General features: G+C 37.4%; 1 protein-coding gene across 5 annotated transcripts in view; it reads right to left on the minus strand.

Annotated features, from left to right (window-relative positions):
- The window catches only part of DENND1A (DENN domain containing 1A), a 217,001-nt gene that overhangs the window by 92,827 nt on the left and 108,931 nt on the right, over window positions 1-15,243 (minus strand). For all 5 annotated transcript variants that reach the window (XM_055793717.1, XM_055793720.1, XM_055793716.1 and 2 more), the window contains one exon: window positions 6,486-6,531. In XM_055793717.1, coding sequence (XP_055649692.1) covers window positions 6,486-6,531 — 46 coding nt within the window. The remainder of the gene's footprint in view (window positions 1-6,485; window positions 6,532-15,243) is intronic.

The raw sequence follows: 15,243 nt of genomic DNA on the forward strand, positions 1-15,243 counted from the left end.
GAATCACACCTACATGTAGACCATTTTCAGAGGTAGTTTGCGTGTTGTTTTAATTGTCTTAAAATACTAAGAGACAGCCACTAAGCCGTATACAGTTGCATTCCACAACTACCTGAATATCTAACCGAAATTTTACAAATAAAGTGATACCTGTTAAACAGAATGGACTACATTCAGGATGTTCATATTTTGCTAAAAATATATATATATAAATAAATGGAGAAGCAAACAGCAAGAGGAAATGTGAACATTACAGTTTCCTTATCTAATTTTACTACAGACTAGGGATTTGCTGAGTCAAGAGAGGTGATTCAGTGAAAATGCGCATCACGTACCACTACTTCAAACCTTTCTTAACCATCCTTACCAAATTACTTGTAGCTATAATTAATCACCTAAAAACCATCAAATCGAACTAACATCTACACCTGCCTTTTATTTTAAATGTCTCTTTTTAAAAGAGTGGAGAGGTATGGAAAGCTGGTTTAACAAGCACGCTGAACCCATTGTTTATGGCCTCTATAAACATGGCTTAGTAAGAATTACTGACTTAATCAGAGAGAACTTATCTCCTGGTGAAAAGAGCACTTTAAATTTTAGAAATGGCACCTTTACTGTGAAAATCTCTTAACTTTTCAAACAAACTCCAGGGGGCCTTAAACACCAGGTCAGTAAATAAGCAGCAGTTAGTGCGTCTGTCCTGCTCACAAGCACCCAAACACTTGAAGTTAATTTAAATTTTTTATGTGGAAGTTCACAAAAACACTGAGAAACTATTTTCTAATAGAAGTATTAAGACGTGCTCCTGTCTCATTCGGATCACAAGCTAGTAGCAATATTCAATACACTAACACCACTTCATACTAAATGTAATTTTATTATTGCTGTCCGGTTGGCAGTTTTTGCATTTCCTACCATAAAAAAAATATCCCAAGTTAAACTTCTTTCAGATGAACAATTTTATTTAATAGTTCATTTAAAGAAAAACCCGACATAACAAAAAAACCCAACAACACCACCCTCCTCCCCCCCCAAAAAACAGGTTTGCCTAACTTCATGGCTAAATTGGTATTAAAAAAACCAAAAAAACAAGTTGATCATGAGGTTTCATAACCAGATACAAATGTGATCAACATATTATAAAATTCTGTTATAACAAAGAAAACATACCGTCCACCAATTCTTTTGGACAGGTAAAACTCTTAATAAAAACTAATATTCTTAGTAGCTAGTTTGTGTGTTATATCTGAAATTATGTAAGTATGATTCACAACAAGTCTAAAATCCATTTACTTAATGACTTGTCTCTACTTAGTTAATAGTTTCCATTTATTTTCTTAAGAAAAACACCACAACACTGCAGACAACAATGTGTCAATCTGGCTGCCAGAAGCAGGAAAGGCAACGGATATAAAATTTTATTATTTCATGCCCCAACAGCAGCCAGAAGGACTTAATGAAATCACCCTTAGATTTACAATCTGAAATAGCTATTCAGCAGACAAATCTGGTTAAGCTGGATGTGCCCCCTGACCTCTCCACCCTTTGATCTGGGCACAGCAGGTGGGCTGTGCCCCCTCCTGTGCATCTCCCACTCTTCCGCCCATCTCCCAACCTTGATGTGCAGTACCCTGATCCTGTACAGGTGATTCTCAAGATCCTTATCACAAGCAGCTGTTGCCAACTGAGTGACAAACATCACTAGTGCGGGTCTAATGTTATCGCTATCGTACCACAGAAGAAAAACCCTCTATGCTTCCTGGTAAGTCTACTTGGCACTGCAGTGCTTGTCTTTCTTAAAACTTACCCCTCAAACGTGTTTGTGTGTCTGTGTGTGTGTGTGTCCCCAGAACCCCACAGTTATTAATTTCATTTTCCCAATAATTGGACAAAAGGCAATTCCGTAATGTCACATTTTTAAATGCATTTTTAATCGGTACTCCTGAAACCATGTACAGCCATATTTACAGTATTTGTGAGTGACTAAATTACACTTAATTTTCTAAGACCTGGATTTAAGTATATATATATATATATAACCCCTTCATTTAAACCCTGTAAAAAAGCTATACTTCTTCAGTTATAGCTAGAAAAGGCAGTGATTTCCTAAGTATAAATGGATAGAAAAAGATAAATATTACTCCTCACCCAATCAAAAAATATAATTAACAATTAACACTACCACTAGAAGATGCCAATGGTCAATCAATTCTCAGGATGTCTTCTGCGGTGAGGGGAAACCACGTGGCACTGCCAGGACTAAGCCCAAGCTGATGCAACCTGTTTCTCAGAGTTTGTTAGCCCAGACTCTGTGCCTGCGAACTGGCACGCCGTCACACTGGATCACAAATGGAGCACCCTCACGTCTACTTGGAAAGACCAGGTAAATACACCAAGAAGTGCTTCCAGAACACGCACATGGGGTCCAGAGGGCTGAACATGCAGCTCTCCGTTCATCTGTCTGTGTAAAGAGGAGACTACCAACATTATGCGAGATCAGCTGCCAGGTCACACAGAGCAGGAATTTTAGTGAACCTTCTTTTCCTAATGTGTAAGTGTATTTACTCATACTAGGTTAAAATAAAACAAAAACCTGCTCCTGTAGGTTTTACGATATGTATAACCATCCTTTATGCTTAGGGAGAAGGTTAGAAAAATCATTCTGACAAACGCAATGTGAAGTTTCACACACCAATTCATTCTGGATATTCTCACAAGAAAGAAAAATCTCAAGTCCCAGAAAAAGTCCTTGAGTGACTGGAACACTAGGAAAAAAAAAAAGGCATAAGAAACAGTTTTCTAATCATTAATTTTAAAGGTTGGTTCTGTGCCCTGAATAGAGCACAAAAATGGTGGGCGTTGTTACTTCAATGAGTGGAAGCCTAGCACAAGAAAGTATCCTGCCCACAGCTCAGTATCTGACAGCTAAACAGAACTATCCCCAATGAATAATCAAAACCACATGTGTCTAAATTCCAATAGGTAGTCTACTAGGTCAAGGGCATTCCTGTTCCATCAGCACCATCACACTAATAACCTTTCCTACAGAAACAGTTGCTGAAACAATCGTTTACTATGACAAAATGTAAAAGGCTGCCAGCTAAGCCCAACACCCCTTGTAACGCAAAGGTCAATTTAATATAATTTGAACACTAAAATAGCACACAGTACACAGGTAGAAAATAAAACAAGATTACAAAAGGGATGTGTTCATTTGATAGAGTTTCATTTTCCTATCTCATTATTTATCAGTACTTATCTTCATCTAATATGAATTCAATTAGTTCCGTAAGCATGTTCCATTATTCATGTGATAGCTCCAGCCTTGCTTATCCAACAGCTTATAAACTTTTAGCCTTCTTTGAAGTCACTTTATGGATTGCTAAATGGAAATCTTATAAAGAATGACTAACTAGGTGATGATAGAAGAGCTGAAAAATAAGAGCACAAAACACAGCTCTATATTTTCTACCGAGATTTTCCCTCATAAATCAGTTGGAGCCCTCTGACCTATAACAGGAGATTATCTTATCTCACTGGAGAACATTTCAGTCACAGCAAATTAGATTTAACAGTCAATGGATATGCTTGATATTTTAATCGTAAGAAAAATTTGTCATTTTCCATTAAAATAACTGCTCCTTCTGCAGAGACCCCATGTAACGGGAAACTGCAAACTAACTTTAAGATACAAAATGATGTGACAATAATCTTTTGAGGTGAGAGAGAGGGTGTACTTTGTTTAAAATCGTTAACATTTCCACTATATTTCTTCCAGAAGACCCACTCCAAGACAGGGATAGCAAAAATCTCAGAAACAACAGTAAGGCTAGAAAATTGGTTTTTTCCTACATTTCAAATTCACGTTTCCCTTTATACCATGGCTTTCCCTGCACAAGTTTAGGCTTCCACTAACATTTACGCAACAATGACAAATTCTGCAGTCAGAGCTGCTGAGGCAGAACCATGAGCCTATATATAACTGCAATTACTCCCATGGGGCTCTACAGTAGATAAAAAGTCCACCTGTCTTAACTTGAATGGAAAGCTGGAGAATTAATCCCTTATCCTGAAGCTAGAACACGTGGATTATCAAAAAACTTTTAAAGATCTATTTGCTGATATTTCAGCATTTCAAGAAAAATGAAGCTGAATAACTACCCTAGATTTTAGTTGTAATTTATAAAACTATTTTGATATGGAAAATCAATATATCATTTTAAAAAATACACAACTGCTAGATCATGAAAAAAATTGCTGTTGCTACTAGGTTGCTAATCTAACAAATGAACCACACAATTTTACACCTACATATGAAGAAAAAGACAAAGAGTAGCTGCAGCGTCAAAAACAGGCAAAGAGATAAACTAGTAATTGTCTAGCTCATTTGACAAATGTCACCTTTCCTTTGCCCAAGGCACAGAGAAATTATGCAGTACTTGCCAACAAACAGATGCAATAGCCCACTGTGTGGTTTTATTTTATTTTTCAATGGAAAAAGCACAGTTAGCTGGAAGATGTATTTCTATCTGGGAGTATTCAATTTCTCCTTAAGAGCAGAGGAGGGAGAGAAGACAGTTTGTTTTATTTATTTAATTTATTTCATAAGGCACTTTGAATAACTGTACTTTGCCAAAGTGTGTCTGTGTTCCAGAATCTCCGGCTATTCAAAAGCCATACTGGATTTAGTACTAAACAGATTTTTTCACAAGTTACTAAAACGGATGAAAATTGGCTTCTCCAAGAACAACTCCTCCTTTTGAGTTTTTACAGATGGAGTTTGGAAGGCCTACAGAGCCCTGCAATCTGAAAAACTGAGACAAAGGAAGAGGTAATGGGTTTATGTAGCAAGGCAGGAGTGAGACATCGTGCAAAGCAACTCCAAGGTGTAATCATTAATTTTTCTTCTATACTCATAGTCAGGCTAACCAGTATTTGTGAAAACTGACAAGTATCTGTATTGAGATATTATCCCGTCCTCTACCAGGTCGCTTCCTACTTTTTAAATAAATAGATACCATAATAAGCATGCCAATGATTACCTAGTACAGATATTGGGCAGAAAGGTTCTTGATCAATATGAAAAATCTATACTATTTTAAGACTATTTCTTCCTAGGTATTACTTCAGTCCTGCCTATGCAGAATTCAAGGGTAATTATCAGAAACCCCTTTAACATAAGCATATGATGTGCAAACAAACGTACATGTTGACTTTTAAAATAATTGCTTATTCACTAACACATTGTACTGCAATTCTGTGCTTTATTTAGCAGTATAAAGGGCATTAAAAAAAAAGTCTGTACCCAGGATGGTAAGGAAAAAAAAAAAAAAAAAAGGTCCTGCATATTCCATCTAGCTTCTCACGAAAAAAGTAACTTCTAAAATAACTTCACATTAACGCTGGAAAAAGGGGGAAGTTATATGTAGCATACTAGTCTAAATTTTAACACAGAGACACACAGAGGATCATTATTACATACATATGCCCTAGTGAAAGAATATGTTTGATCAATATTTCCAGAGAAATCACACATTTTTATGGACAATATAAGAACAAATATCCTGGTAATATGCATTACTTTATGTGGTGTAAAACTCAGCTTTATAAATTGTTATGCATCCTAAACACTAAGCTTAAATTTCCAAACACAGGTATCTAAAACAGGGCTACAAGTCAATTAACTTTCAAGGGCATTTGCAACTCCCACCAGTTCAACACTGCCTGCTAATTTAAGAGCCTACAAAAGAGGCAATGCTTTCTGGGCAGGAATAGCTCTTCCCACACAGAGCATATACACGTTGTTCAGACTTCCTGTGTAAAGGGGCACGTTAATAAGGACTAGGATTTTCATAGGGATCTAAATTAATAGCTTATGTTGTCCTCCAGATACTTTTGAGGAAAGTCATCAACTGTTTCACCAGTACTGGAAGCAAAAGCAAGTGTGCCATTTCCACTTTTAGAGTTTTTAAAAAGTCACATGAATTACTCTGAATTGTTTATAGTGAAGCTTTCTGTGAGGGCTGATTTTCTGCCAGCTTTGTGTTAACATTAACAGCAAGTTCCTTCTTTTCAGATCTTTTGAACATTAAAAAAATTACAATCTGTCTGCAAAAGCTTAGAAGAGAACTGTAACTGTCAACATTTTGGTTTAATATCGACTCTGTCTTTGTGAATAGAGTCAAACTAAGGCAGTAAACTGATTAAATGAAGCAAAAGGATGGAGAGGGGAACACAACGCGAGCTCGTCCTCGATTGCTGAACTGCAAACAGAAAGTATGCCCGAGGAGCACATCAAGGTATCAAGTAAAGACTCCCTTAAGAACTAACATTATCATGGATGCTTAACTTCAATTCTCTCAGCACTCCCAAATTAACAGGATTATTTCATTTTTAAGCATATGAATGAATGTATAATTGCTTGCAGAATTTGGCTCTAAATCATAAAACTATATATAGTTTCAGAAATGGTGAGAAAGACTTACCTCCATCAAACTTAAATGTATTCCAATGAGGTAGGGCATTGGGGCACTGCAAAGAGGAAAAAAACCTAGCTTTACATTCTCATAACACTGGATTAACACATATGACTTATAAAATCAGCTACAGGAAAATACCGGGATACTGTATTAGACTTTATTTTAAAAAACAATATGTATATATAAACAAACCACATGTGAACAAAATTTTATTCCATATTTGAAAGACTTTTTTTACTATGCAATATCCTTTCACTACTGCAAGAATTTAATTTTTCTTGACATCAGAATTTCTCAGTGACGAAGTTAAGACAAGTACAAAAGGACAGCTATTAAGCATATCTGAAATACTGGGGTCTTATTTTTAAAAAAACAAAAAAACCATCTTATTACCGTTTTCAAAAAAACCCCCCAGACTTTTAATAAAAGTATTCTTTAAAAAAAACTGATCCGGTTGTAGCATTAAGTGGTTAATTTAATGTATATGTATCACCCAGTGCTACAAGTTTTAATTCCTGTGAATATGGGTACAAACACATTTATGTTTACAGTTATAAAATAAAAATGTTTAAAAAATTACTTTTGAAGATTCTGATGAACTCCAGAGTTAGTGGGATATACGCTGGTAGCGTTATTCCCTTCTGACTGCAAAACTTAAACAGACCAAGAGGCTCTTAGGCCAAATTTGTAGCCTGAAACACAGGTGTGATACTTCTGTTATCAAAACAGAATGCTAACATTTAAGAGAAAGACTGATCTTTTCTGTCTTCTTTTCCACGATGTTAGCAAACACCAACATGGACTATGTAACTCAAGAATCCTGAATGAAAGTTGTATCTTTGTGTATACAGTATTTCTAATATTAAGCTCATTACAGGACTCCCACTCAGCTAATCGGGGAAAGCTTATATTTGCACAGCTTATTAGAACACATCAAAGAGCATGCCAAAGCTGCTAATTGCAAATATGGCATATACTGCCTGTTAAACGGAAAGCACACAGACAGACACAACTTTTAAAATAGAGCCTCATTTCATTTTGGATACAGAAGCTCAAAGAGCTCATTTTCAAATTCAGATGAAAAAAATGAGAGAAATGTCACTGTACTGCCTTGGATTAAAATATCTTCCATATTGCTTTTATGCAATATGAGCCTACTGCTCAGTGAGAGTAGTGCTGAAAAAACTACTGAAAGACACCAGAACAGCAAAAATCACTGCTTTGCACTTTCAGGAGAAATAGCTTTTTTAAAAAACGTAGGTACTGATATGCATATCAATAATTTACCATGTTTCCTAATGTACCCCCTAAAACTGCTACTCTGTTGGATGCTGTACCAAGAGCTGGAAATATCCTCTATACTAGACATGCTACGTGAAAACACGTTTTTTCCTTCTGACATGAAACATGTAACTTCAAACTAAAGTGCCATTTATTGCATTACCTTGCAGCTTAGTGAACTGCCAAGGCTGGCAAGAATGCCCCCACCCAAGATTCACCCAACACAGCACCTTGTGACAGACAGCCCAGAGGGACTGTTAAATCAGAAACTAACTTGGTACAAACCCTGAAGGTTCTGCTTCCTTGGGAATTCCACAGATGAGAACCAGAACATACATCCAAGTTCTTGGATAGAAATTTTTAACATACAACATAATACACACTTATCACATATGGATTGCCACTCTACTGAGGAGTATTTTTATTTGTCATTTTACATGTTTTATTTGCAACAAACGTTATCTCTTTCACTCATATCTCTATTTCCAATGGCCATGTTCCAGGAGCAAGTTGTTTGATCCCAGTAATTTTATATTCAAAGAATAAACCACTGGTTTAGCTGCCAGCTGCACAAATGCTCAACTTCCCTGTGTGCCTGGCTGTGCTGCTCAAGACTCCTCCAGTATGCACTGAAATGAATGTGTTTCTAATTAAGTAGTTTCATGAACACGACAGCTTCAATCTCAAAAATACAAAGTCTGAACCGCGGCAGGAAGTCTTAAGACTGCAAATGTCTCATCTAGTGGAACCTTGGCTAATCTAATGAAAGGAAGCAGGAAGAGTGCAGTATTCCAGAAAACCAGCCATTTATTAACGTGTCCAAAAGTAGACTCTGTCACCAAGCACAGGAAAATCTGAACCTGTAAAAGTTAATTAACTGTATCACGTCCATCTTTCAATCCCCCAGTTTCTCAACAAAAGAACAATAAGAATGCCTAAACCCTTAAAACCAAGCACCCCCAGTAAGATTTTAAGGAATTACCAAAAAGCTATGGCTTAAGATATATGGATCAGCTTTGGATGCAATGAATCATCTTTTCTATTTCCTAGCGACAGACACTACATGTAAAGGCAACACAGCGTATAAAGCTAATACAGGGATTGCATAAAGGCTGCAGTACCCCGACTTCTAACAGTGTTTTGAAAGCTGTTATTTCTTTAGACTTGTACTACTAAACACGAAAGGGCTCCAGTCGGGTGCTTCACAGGCCATACAGTGCATACACTTGGACAGACTGGAGAAAGCAGGAGGAACAATTTGGTACCACAGAACCACAGAGAGTGGTTTTAGCATACCCACTGACAGGAAAAAAACAACTCTGGTTTCGTTGATCCATATGAAAACGGAAAGTGAGCAGCAGTAATTTGTTACAGTATAACGTGCTAGTTTTGCAAATATTTGTGTTAGTTTTACAAATAGTCAGAGAGATTTCCACTAGGGAATGAGGTAGAGCACAGAAGAAAACATGGGTATTTCTTTGAGAAACATTTAACACATGGGTGAAAAAACTGAATCACGGGGCACTGGGGCATGGCACTGGTCAGAGAATGACAAGCAGAGCAGGTACGTGCTATGAAGGGCTCTGGAAGGTGAATAGCATGTTTGATGCAAAAGAGAATATGGGGAAAGAAGAAGGTAAATGAGGAAGGTTGACAAAACCATATGAAAATAATTATTTTAAGGATTTTTCAACACATATAAGCAATTGCTTGGCACACAGAAGCCAGAGGGAAAACACTGACTGGTCAGAGCTTGGGCAAAGACGTCTGGAGCTACACAGATGGCTGCAGCCATATTTCAGACATGAGCAGTAAAAACCCACACCATTTAGAAATGGATTAGATCTGAAGACTAACAAAGAATTTCACAAATTATGAGAATAAATTAAAAGAAATTTAACTCAGTTTTATTCACAAACGCTTGTAATGACTGAAAGACACTGAAGAGGAACAACAAATGGGAGGCACCTACAAACATCCCAGCAGAGAATCAAGGGAAACAAATGCAGGTTTCATCTTGTGTGAAAGGTGACAGGTTTGGAGAAAAGTGGATCTCTGATGCATATATGGAGCACTTGTTTTTGAAGGTGTGTGTGTGAAATTTATTTATTCAAAACTGCTTTAAAATAACCATTACTGTTAATCACCCAAATGTGGACCTGAAAGTTTTCTCCATGAATAACAAAACTCAAATTATCTGAGTAACTATGTTATCAAAATTCATTGTATCAGAAATGACATCACTGTTCAATGACACGTGAACAGCAAAGCAAATACAAAGATATGTTAAGGATAAGTCACCATGATAGCTCCTTACACTCCCAAAAGTTTAACTATGCAAACATCATAAATAACCTCAACAAAATATAGTTCTGGTAAAGAGTATAAATATTTCAAATAAAATCAACCAGAGAGATTATATTTTTCTGTAATCACTCCATCTGACTGAAAAGGAAACACACCTCAAAGTAATTGTTGAAGGTTCATCTCAGGCTTCATAAGTTGCTTTTGTCACCATTTTTCTTTATCTCGTGTTAATCATACACCATTACTGAAATACTCAGCTACCATCCTGTACAAGGGAATGTTGTGTTCCTCCTCTCTCCCATTCCGAACACACTACAATAGTTCAATAGCTCTTCCTAACTGCTACTCAGGTCCTGAGACATGAAACTCTCAAGTAGTTTTTAATATTTTATCAGGTTAGAAGTGTATTTCCAAGCCTTTCAAGCGAACTTCAGTAAGACACATTGCTTGTATAAACAGGAGAAACACTCCACCAACCTTTAATCCTTCTGGGACTCATGACAGCTTAAAGACTGCCCTTCAGACCAGTCTCTGCCTACTGCTTGACACTTCATCATTCCTGGGGCTTCTTACAACCACAACTACTAATTACTCAGAGTTGTTTGATGGCAGCCAATATCCATTAAGTGCAAAATTAAGAAGTATCAATTCCTACTGCGCATATTTACTGCTTAAACAAAATGCCTTCCTAAGTCTTTTGGAACAAAGAGAAAGGTTATTACTTCTCTTGTGCTACACTGGTTCCCAGTGCAATCAGCGTTATTTATAATCAAATGAGTTATATAGGTAAATATCAAATCATTAAAGTAGCAATGCATAAGCATGAATATGGATATTGTGGACTTAATGGCTATATATTGCCCATTTATTACAGTTGCATTTTTACAATTTCTTTAATTCGTTTCCTTAGGCTAACTAGAGACCTCTTAATTATGCTCCCAAGAGGTGGGCAACTACTAATTGGAAGAGAAGCAGGTGAAATAGAGGGACATTTCCTCTTAACTGAAAAAAACCACCACCTTTAAAAAATACTGCAATTCACCAGAAAAAGTAACCACCACCTTTAAAAAATACTGCAATTCACCAGAAAAAGTAATGTAAAACCCAAGGATCTCAAAAAAGTTAACAGTTTACAGCCACACAGGGATTTGCACCATTTTGCTTCATTGTTACAGGAAAACTGATTAGATCACATTTACTAAGTCCATGTCTTGATGCACAAATACTGACTTGATGCGTCACTCTCACATCATTAGTACTTTACTCTCTAAGGTAGTCTCCCAATTTCTCTTCACATTACTCACTGAAATGCAACAGAATTCAATCAGAAATTTGTTGAGCTAATTGATGCAAATTAGAAACTTGACTGCATAAATTGGCATGATGTAGAAAACGTACAGCTAAGAAACCAGAAGAGCAACTACAAGAGCTTTTAGTGAGTACACAGATGTACCAAGCTAAATCAAAATGCCTACCAAGAGGCTCATGACGAAGGAATCATTGTTTCCAGAGCAGCAGGAGTACTTGCCCTCCAGTTACCCCCTCCACCTACTTAAAGGAGCATATTGAACTATATGCAGATTTAGAAAACAGGAGAAAGGGAGCTAAAAAAAACCCAACTCCTGGAGAAAGGGAAAACTGCACCAATAGAAACGTTTGTTCAGCAGCTGTGCCAGGGTGCTCTCAGAATATATTAATGTTGGCTGCTAAGCAGTCTATCTAATATAAAAGACTGTTTTAATCACCCTAGAAAATATACTGTTGCTTCTGGTAAAAGCCCACAGAATAACCCAAGTGACAATGCTCTGGGACTTAGAGAACGTACTAAGCTGTGTTACCAGGTCAGCAAAGACAGGCTTTTCTTACAGGCTAATTTTAAACACAGACACTGAGAGCAAAAAAGGAAGAAAACAGACACAGTGGGAGTGTTTTTATGCCACATGAAAAACAAACTGGAAGAAGCAGTTAGAAAATTAATAGATTGTTTCTTTCACATCAAGAAATGTTTAAATTCCCAACAACAAAATACATGGACAAGATCTGGCCAAATTTAAGTAGTTGTATGTGGTTAGCTACTGATGCTTGGTGGCAGTATCTCATTAACCAGTACTTTTGGCACCTGCTGGCAGGTACTTTTTTAAATTAGAAAAAAAAAAACCAAAACCACAAAAGACCCAAAAAACAACCAGCAGTGCTCCATAGGTTTCCTCTGTTGTTCTGTATTCAAAGGAACAAGCAATCATGCATTAAGGTGTGAAAACTAATGATAGGATTATCACCAGTTTCTCGTCTCCTCCACCCAAAATCTTTCCCTGGGCTGAAAATATATCGAAGAATGGTACCTAATTAAAAAAATAAAAATAAAGGATAGCACTCTTCCCCTTGCTCCCCCTCCCCACCCTCATTAATGTAAATGATAGGGATCAGATGATCAAAGTAATTCCAGATACATGTACAAGGTACTACACCGTGATTATTGACTCAGCATCCCTTGTACAGAGAGCAAGCATATCAAGAACAAACATTTTGAAGACACAGGCTTTTGGCATTTTCAATTCTGTGGTGAAGTATGTGAATGACGAATGTAGGGGAACATAAATACTAAGTTTAAAAAAAATCATTTCAAGAGGGAAATGGAAAGAAAATTGTCTCCCTTATGCATTGTAAGTTAAAAAAAAATCAGCAAAGAGCAAACTGAAAAAATGAGAAACCACAGTGTTTTGAAAGTACTTGGTGTAAAATGTAAATAAAAGACAAAACACTGTAGAAAAAAATGTGGAACAGATTCACATTGAGCATGTTTGTGGCAGAGTTGCTATTCACCTGCAACAATATCCAACCAACCACCTTTTCCTGGTGGGAAAGCGCACTTCTCTCAACAGCTAAAGGGAACTCTCCACACCAAGCCTGAAGTTTCTCTTACATGAAGATGGCTAAAAGGATCTTCAAGTGGTAGGAGGAGAGTTAGTTATTCTACCCGTTCGGTTCTCTGAAAAGAAAGCTATTCTATCTTTTTGTAGCTCTGGAAAGATCCAATGGGTGTTGTGACCCCTTCCCTTCCAAGGAAATAGAACCACCATGGAGTTGTCAGTGTATCAGTCGGGACCTTAGAAGTTTCCTTTATACAAAAAGTTTCCACCACAACTCAAACATTAAAAGCAAATAATCACAGGTGGATTATTTCTTCAAAAACTTTCAAAGATCACAAGTAACAGTCTATGTACCCTTTGTGATTTTCAAAAGAGAAGATTCAAAAAACATCACACAGAACAGTCAATAAATGGACAGTCAACTAAATGAACATGATATTCTATATTCATAAAAACTGAAGAATTCTCATTACTTTAAATTTTGTTTCCATTTCAGCTCTTTAAAATTCATATATCACATTTTCAAAAGAAATAACCAAGCAATAGTTTAAATTACACACTTTTATTTTAAATAATCTCAGGTCATTTCCCCCAAGAGATTAACACCAATACGCGGTAACACTACCTTAAAGCAGAGAGCACGGAACTGATTTCTCAGTCCTCCTAGGCAAAAATGATGTCTCTAAGTTCACATGGTTACAAAATAGATGGACTCTATTTTGAGAAATATATTTATGGCACATAAATTGTTGTTAAATTGACTTATTCAACAATTATAGTGTGTGTAGCTACCTCTCCAATTAAAGTTCATATCTGGCTAAGGTAATCAGTTGTTGTATTTGTGAGCATGTAATTGCAATCTGCCTAATACTTAAACATTTTTAAATCATACTTTTCACACACTAGCTGGCTCATTCATTATATGGACAGGGTGTTACACCATGAAAGAATTCATTCAGTAGAGCTCAGTGACTTGTGTCTTTATTTCCTTGGGTACACTGCCCAAGTGTTTGCTTTTTGCGCACTTCTGCTCCCAACTGTGGGATCTGGACTTTGCCCCTTTTAACATGTCTTTGTCAGAAAGTCGATGAAATCCTCATCTTCAAACCCAGCGTAAAAGCCTCTTGTGGTCCACATCGTTGTCCTGAAAACAGCAGCATGTACCTGAAGAAAAAGCTGGCAGCAGCAGCCTTCATGTGTTAATTACACATGCGAAGGCCATTATGCAGAGAAAGGGCACCTGCTGGCAGTGCAAATGACTAGAACTTGCCCTTCCTGTGAAGTGAGTAAATTGAACGTTCGTTTCTACAGGAGATAACAGTTTTCAGATCCCATTCTGTGTATCCTCGACATAGGCACACACTTAACATTTAAATCATCTGCAGAGGAACAAGCTTCCTTTAAATCTGCATGTTTCAGTTCCTAGCACTTCACTTAAAGTGAGTTATCCTGGCTGGTTCCTTGCTCTTGCTTAAATGCAGGGAAAGCGTCACACAGAACACTAACCTTCTTAAAAAAAACTAGCCAACCTCCACACTAAGAGCTACACTTAAAATATGGTATCATATGATTCAGTAAGTTTAAGTTTGGGGTTTATTTTTTCTGAGGACTTTTTAAAATGCTAGGGGGCAGAGGGAGGCTGTTTCTATGTTTCCAAACCATCTCCAAAAGCACATTAAGCACCACTCTCCCACAAGCATTTCTGCTACACGGGGAGCCCCGAAAGCCAGCCAGCAGGGCTTGCCAGGAACGACAAAGGCATTGAGTCCCTCACCCTTTTCCATCTCCTTCATCACCTGACTGTGTGACCATGCAGCAGCAGGTCCATGTTTTCCTTGTGCTCTCCTTTTGCTTCCAAGCCTGTAAAAGCCTCTCGTTACCCTTTACATCCCTCAAACTCCAGCCAAGCTTTGGCCTCACTATTTCCGTCCCTGCATGCTCAAGCAATAAATCCAAGCTCTCTAACAGGGCTTGAAAGTTTAACTTCTCTAGGAAGCCTAAGATAAGGCCACTCATTTTGGGCAAAATTCATCTCCCTGTTGCATACACAGAGGGAAGAAAAAAACCCCACCTGCAAGTCACACAAACTGAGCATGTGCAGCATGCCTGATAACAGAAAGAGCAGCATCTTAAACCTCCTCTTTGTTAGTTACTCAGAGTGCTCGTCCACTATTCCTGTGCACAGCAAATGGGAGAGGTGATGTTACGGCTGAGCAGGTTAAACTGACTCTGCACTAAAAAAAAAAGTTACAACTGTGAGACTTTTTTGAGGGGTGCTGTAGGCAGGCTTCTGAACCATCAGCCAC

The sequence above is a fragment of the Falco peregrinus genome, chromosome 1, assembly GCF_023634155.1.
Source record: "Falco peregrinus isolate bFalPer1 chromosome 1, bFalPer1.pri, whole genome shotgun sequence".
NCBI lineage: Eukaryota > Metazoa > Chordata > Aves > Falconiformes > Falconidae > Falco > Falco peregrinus.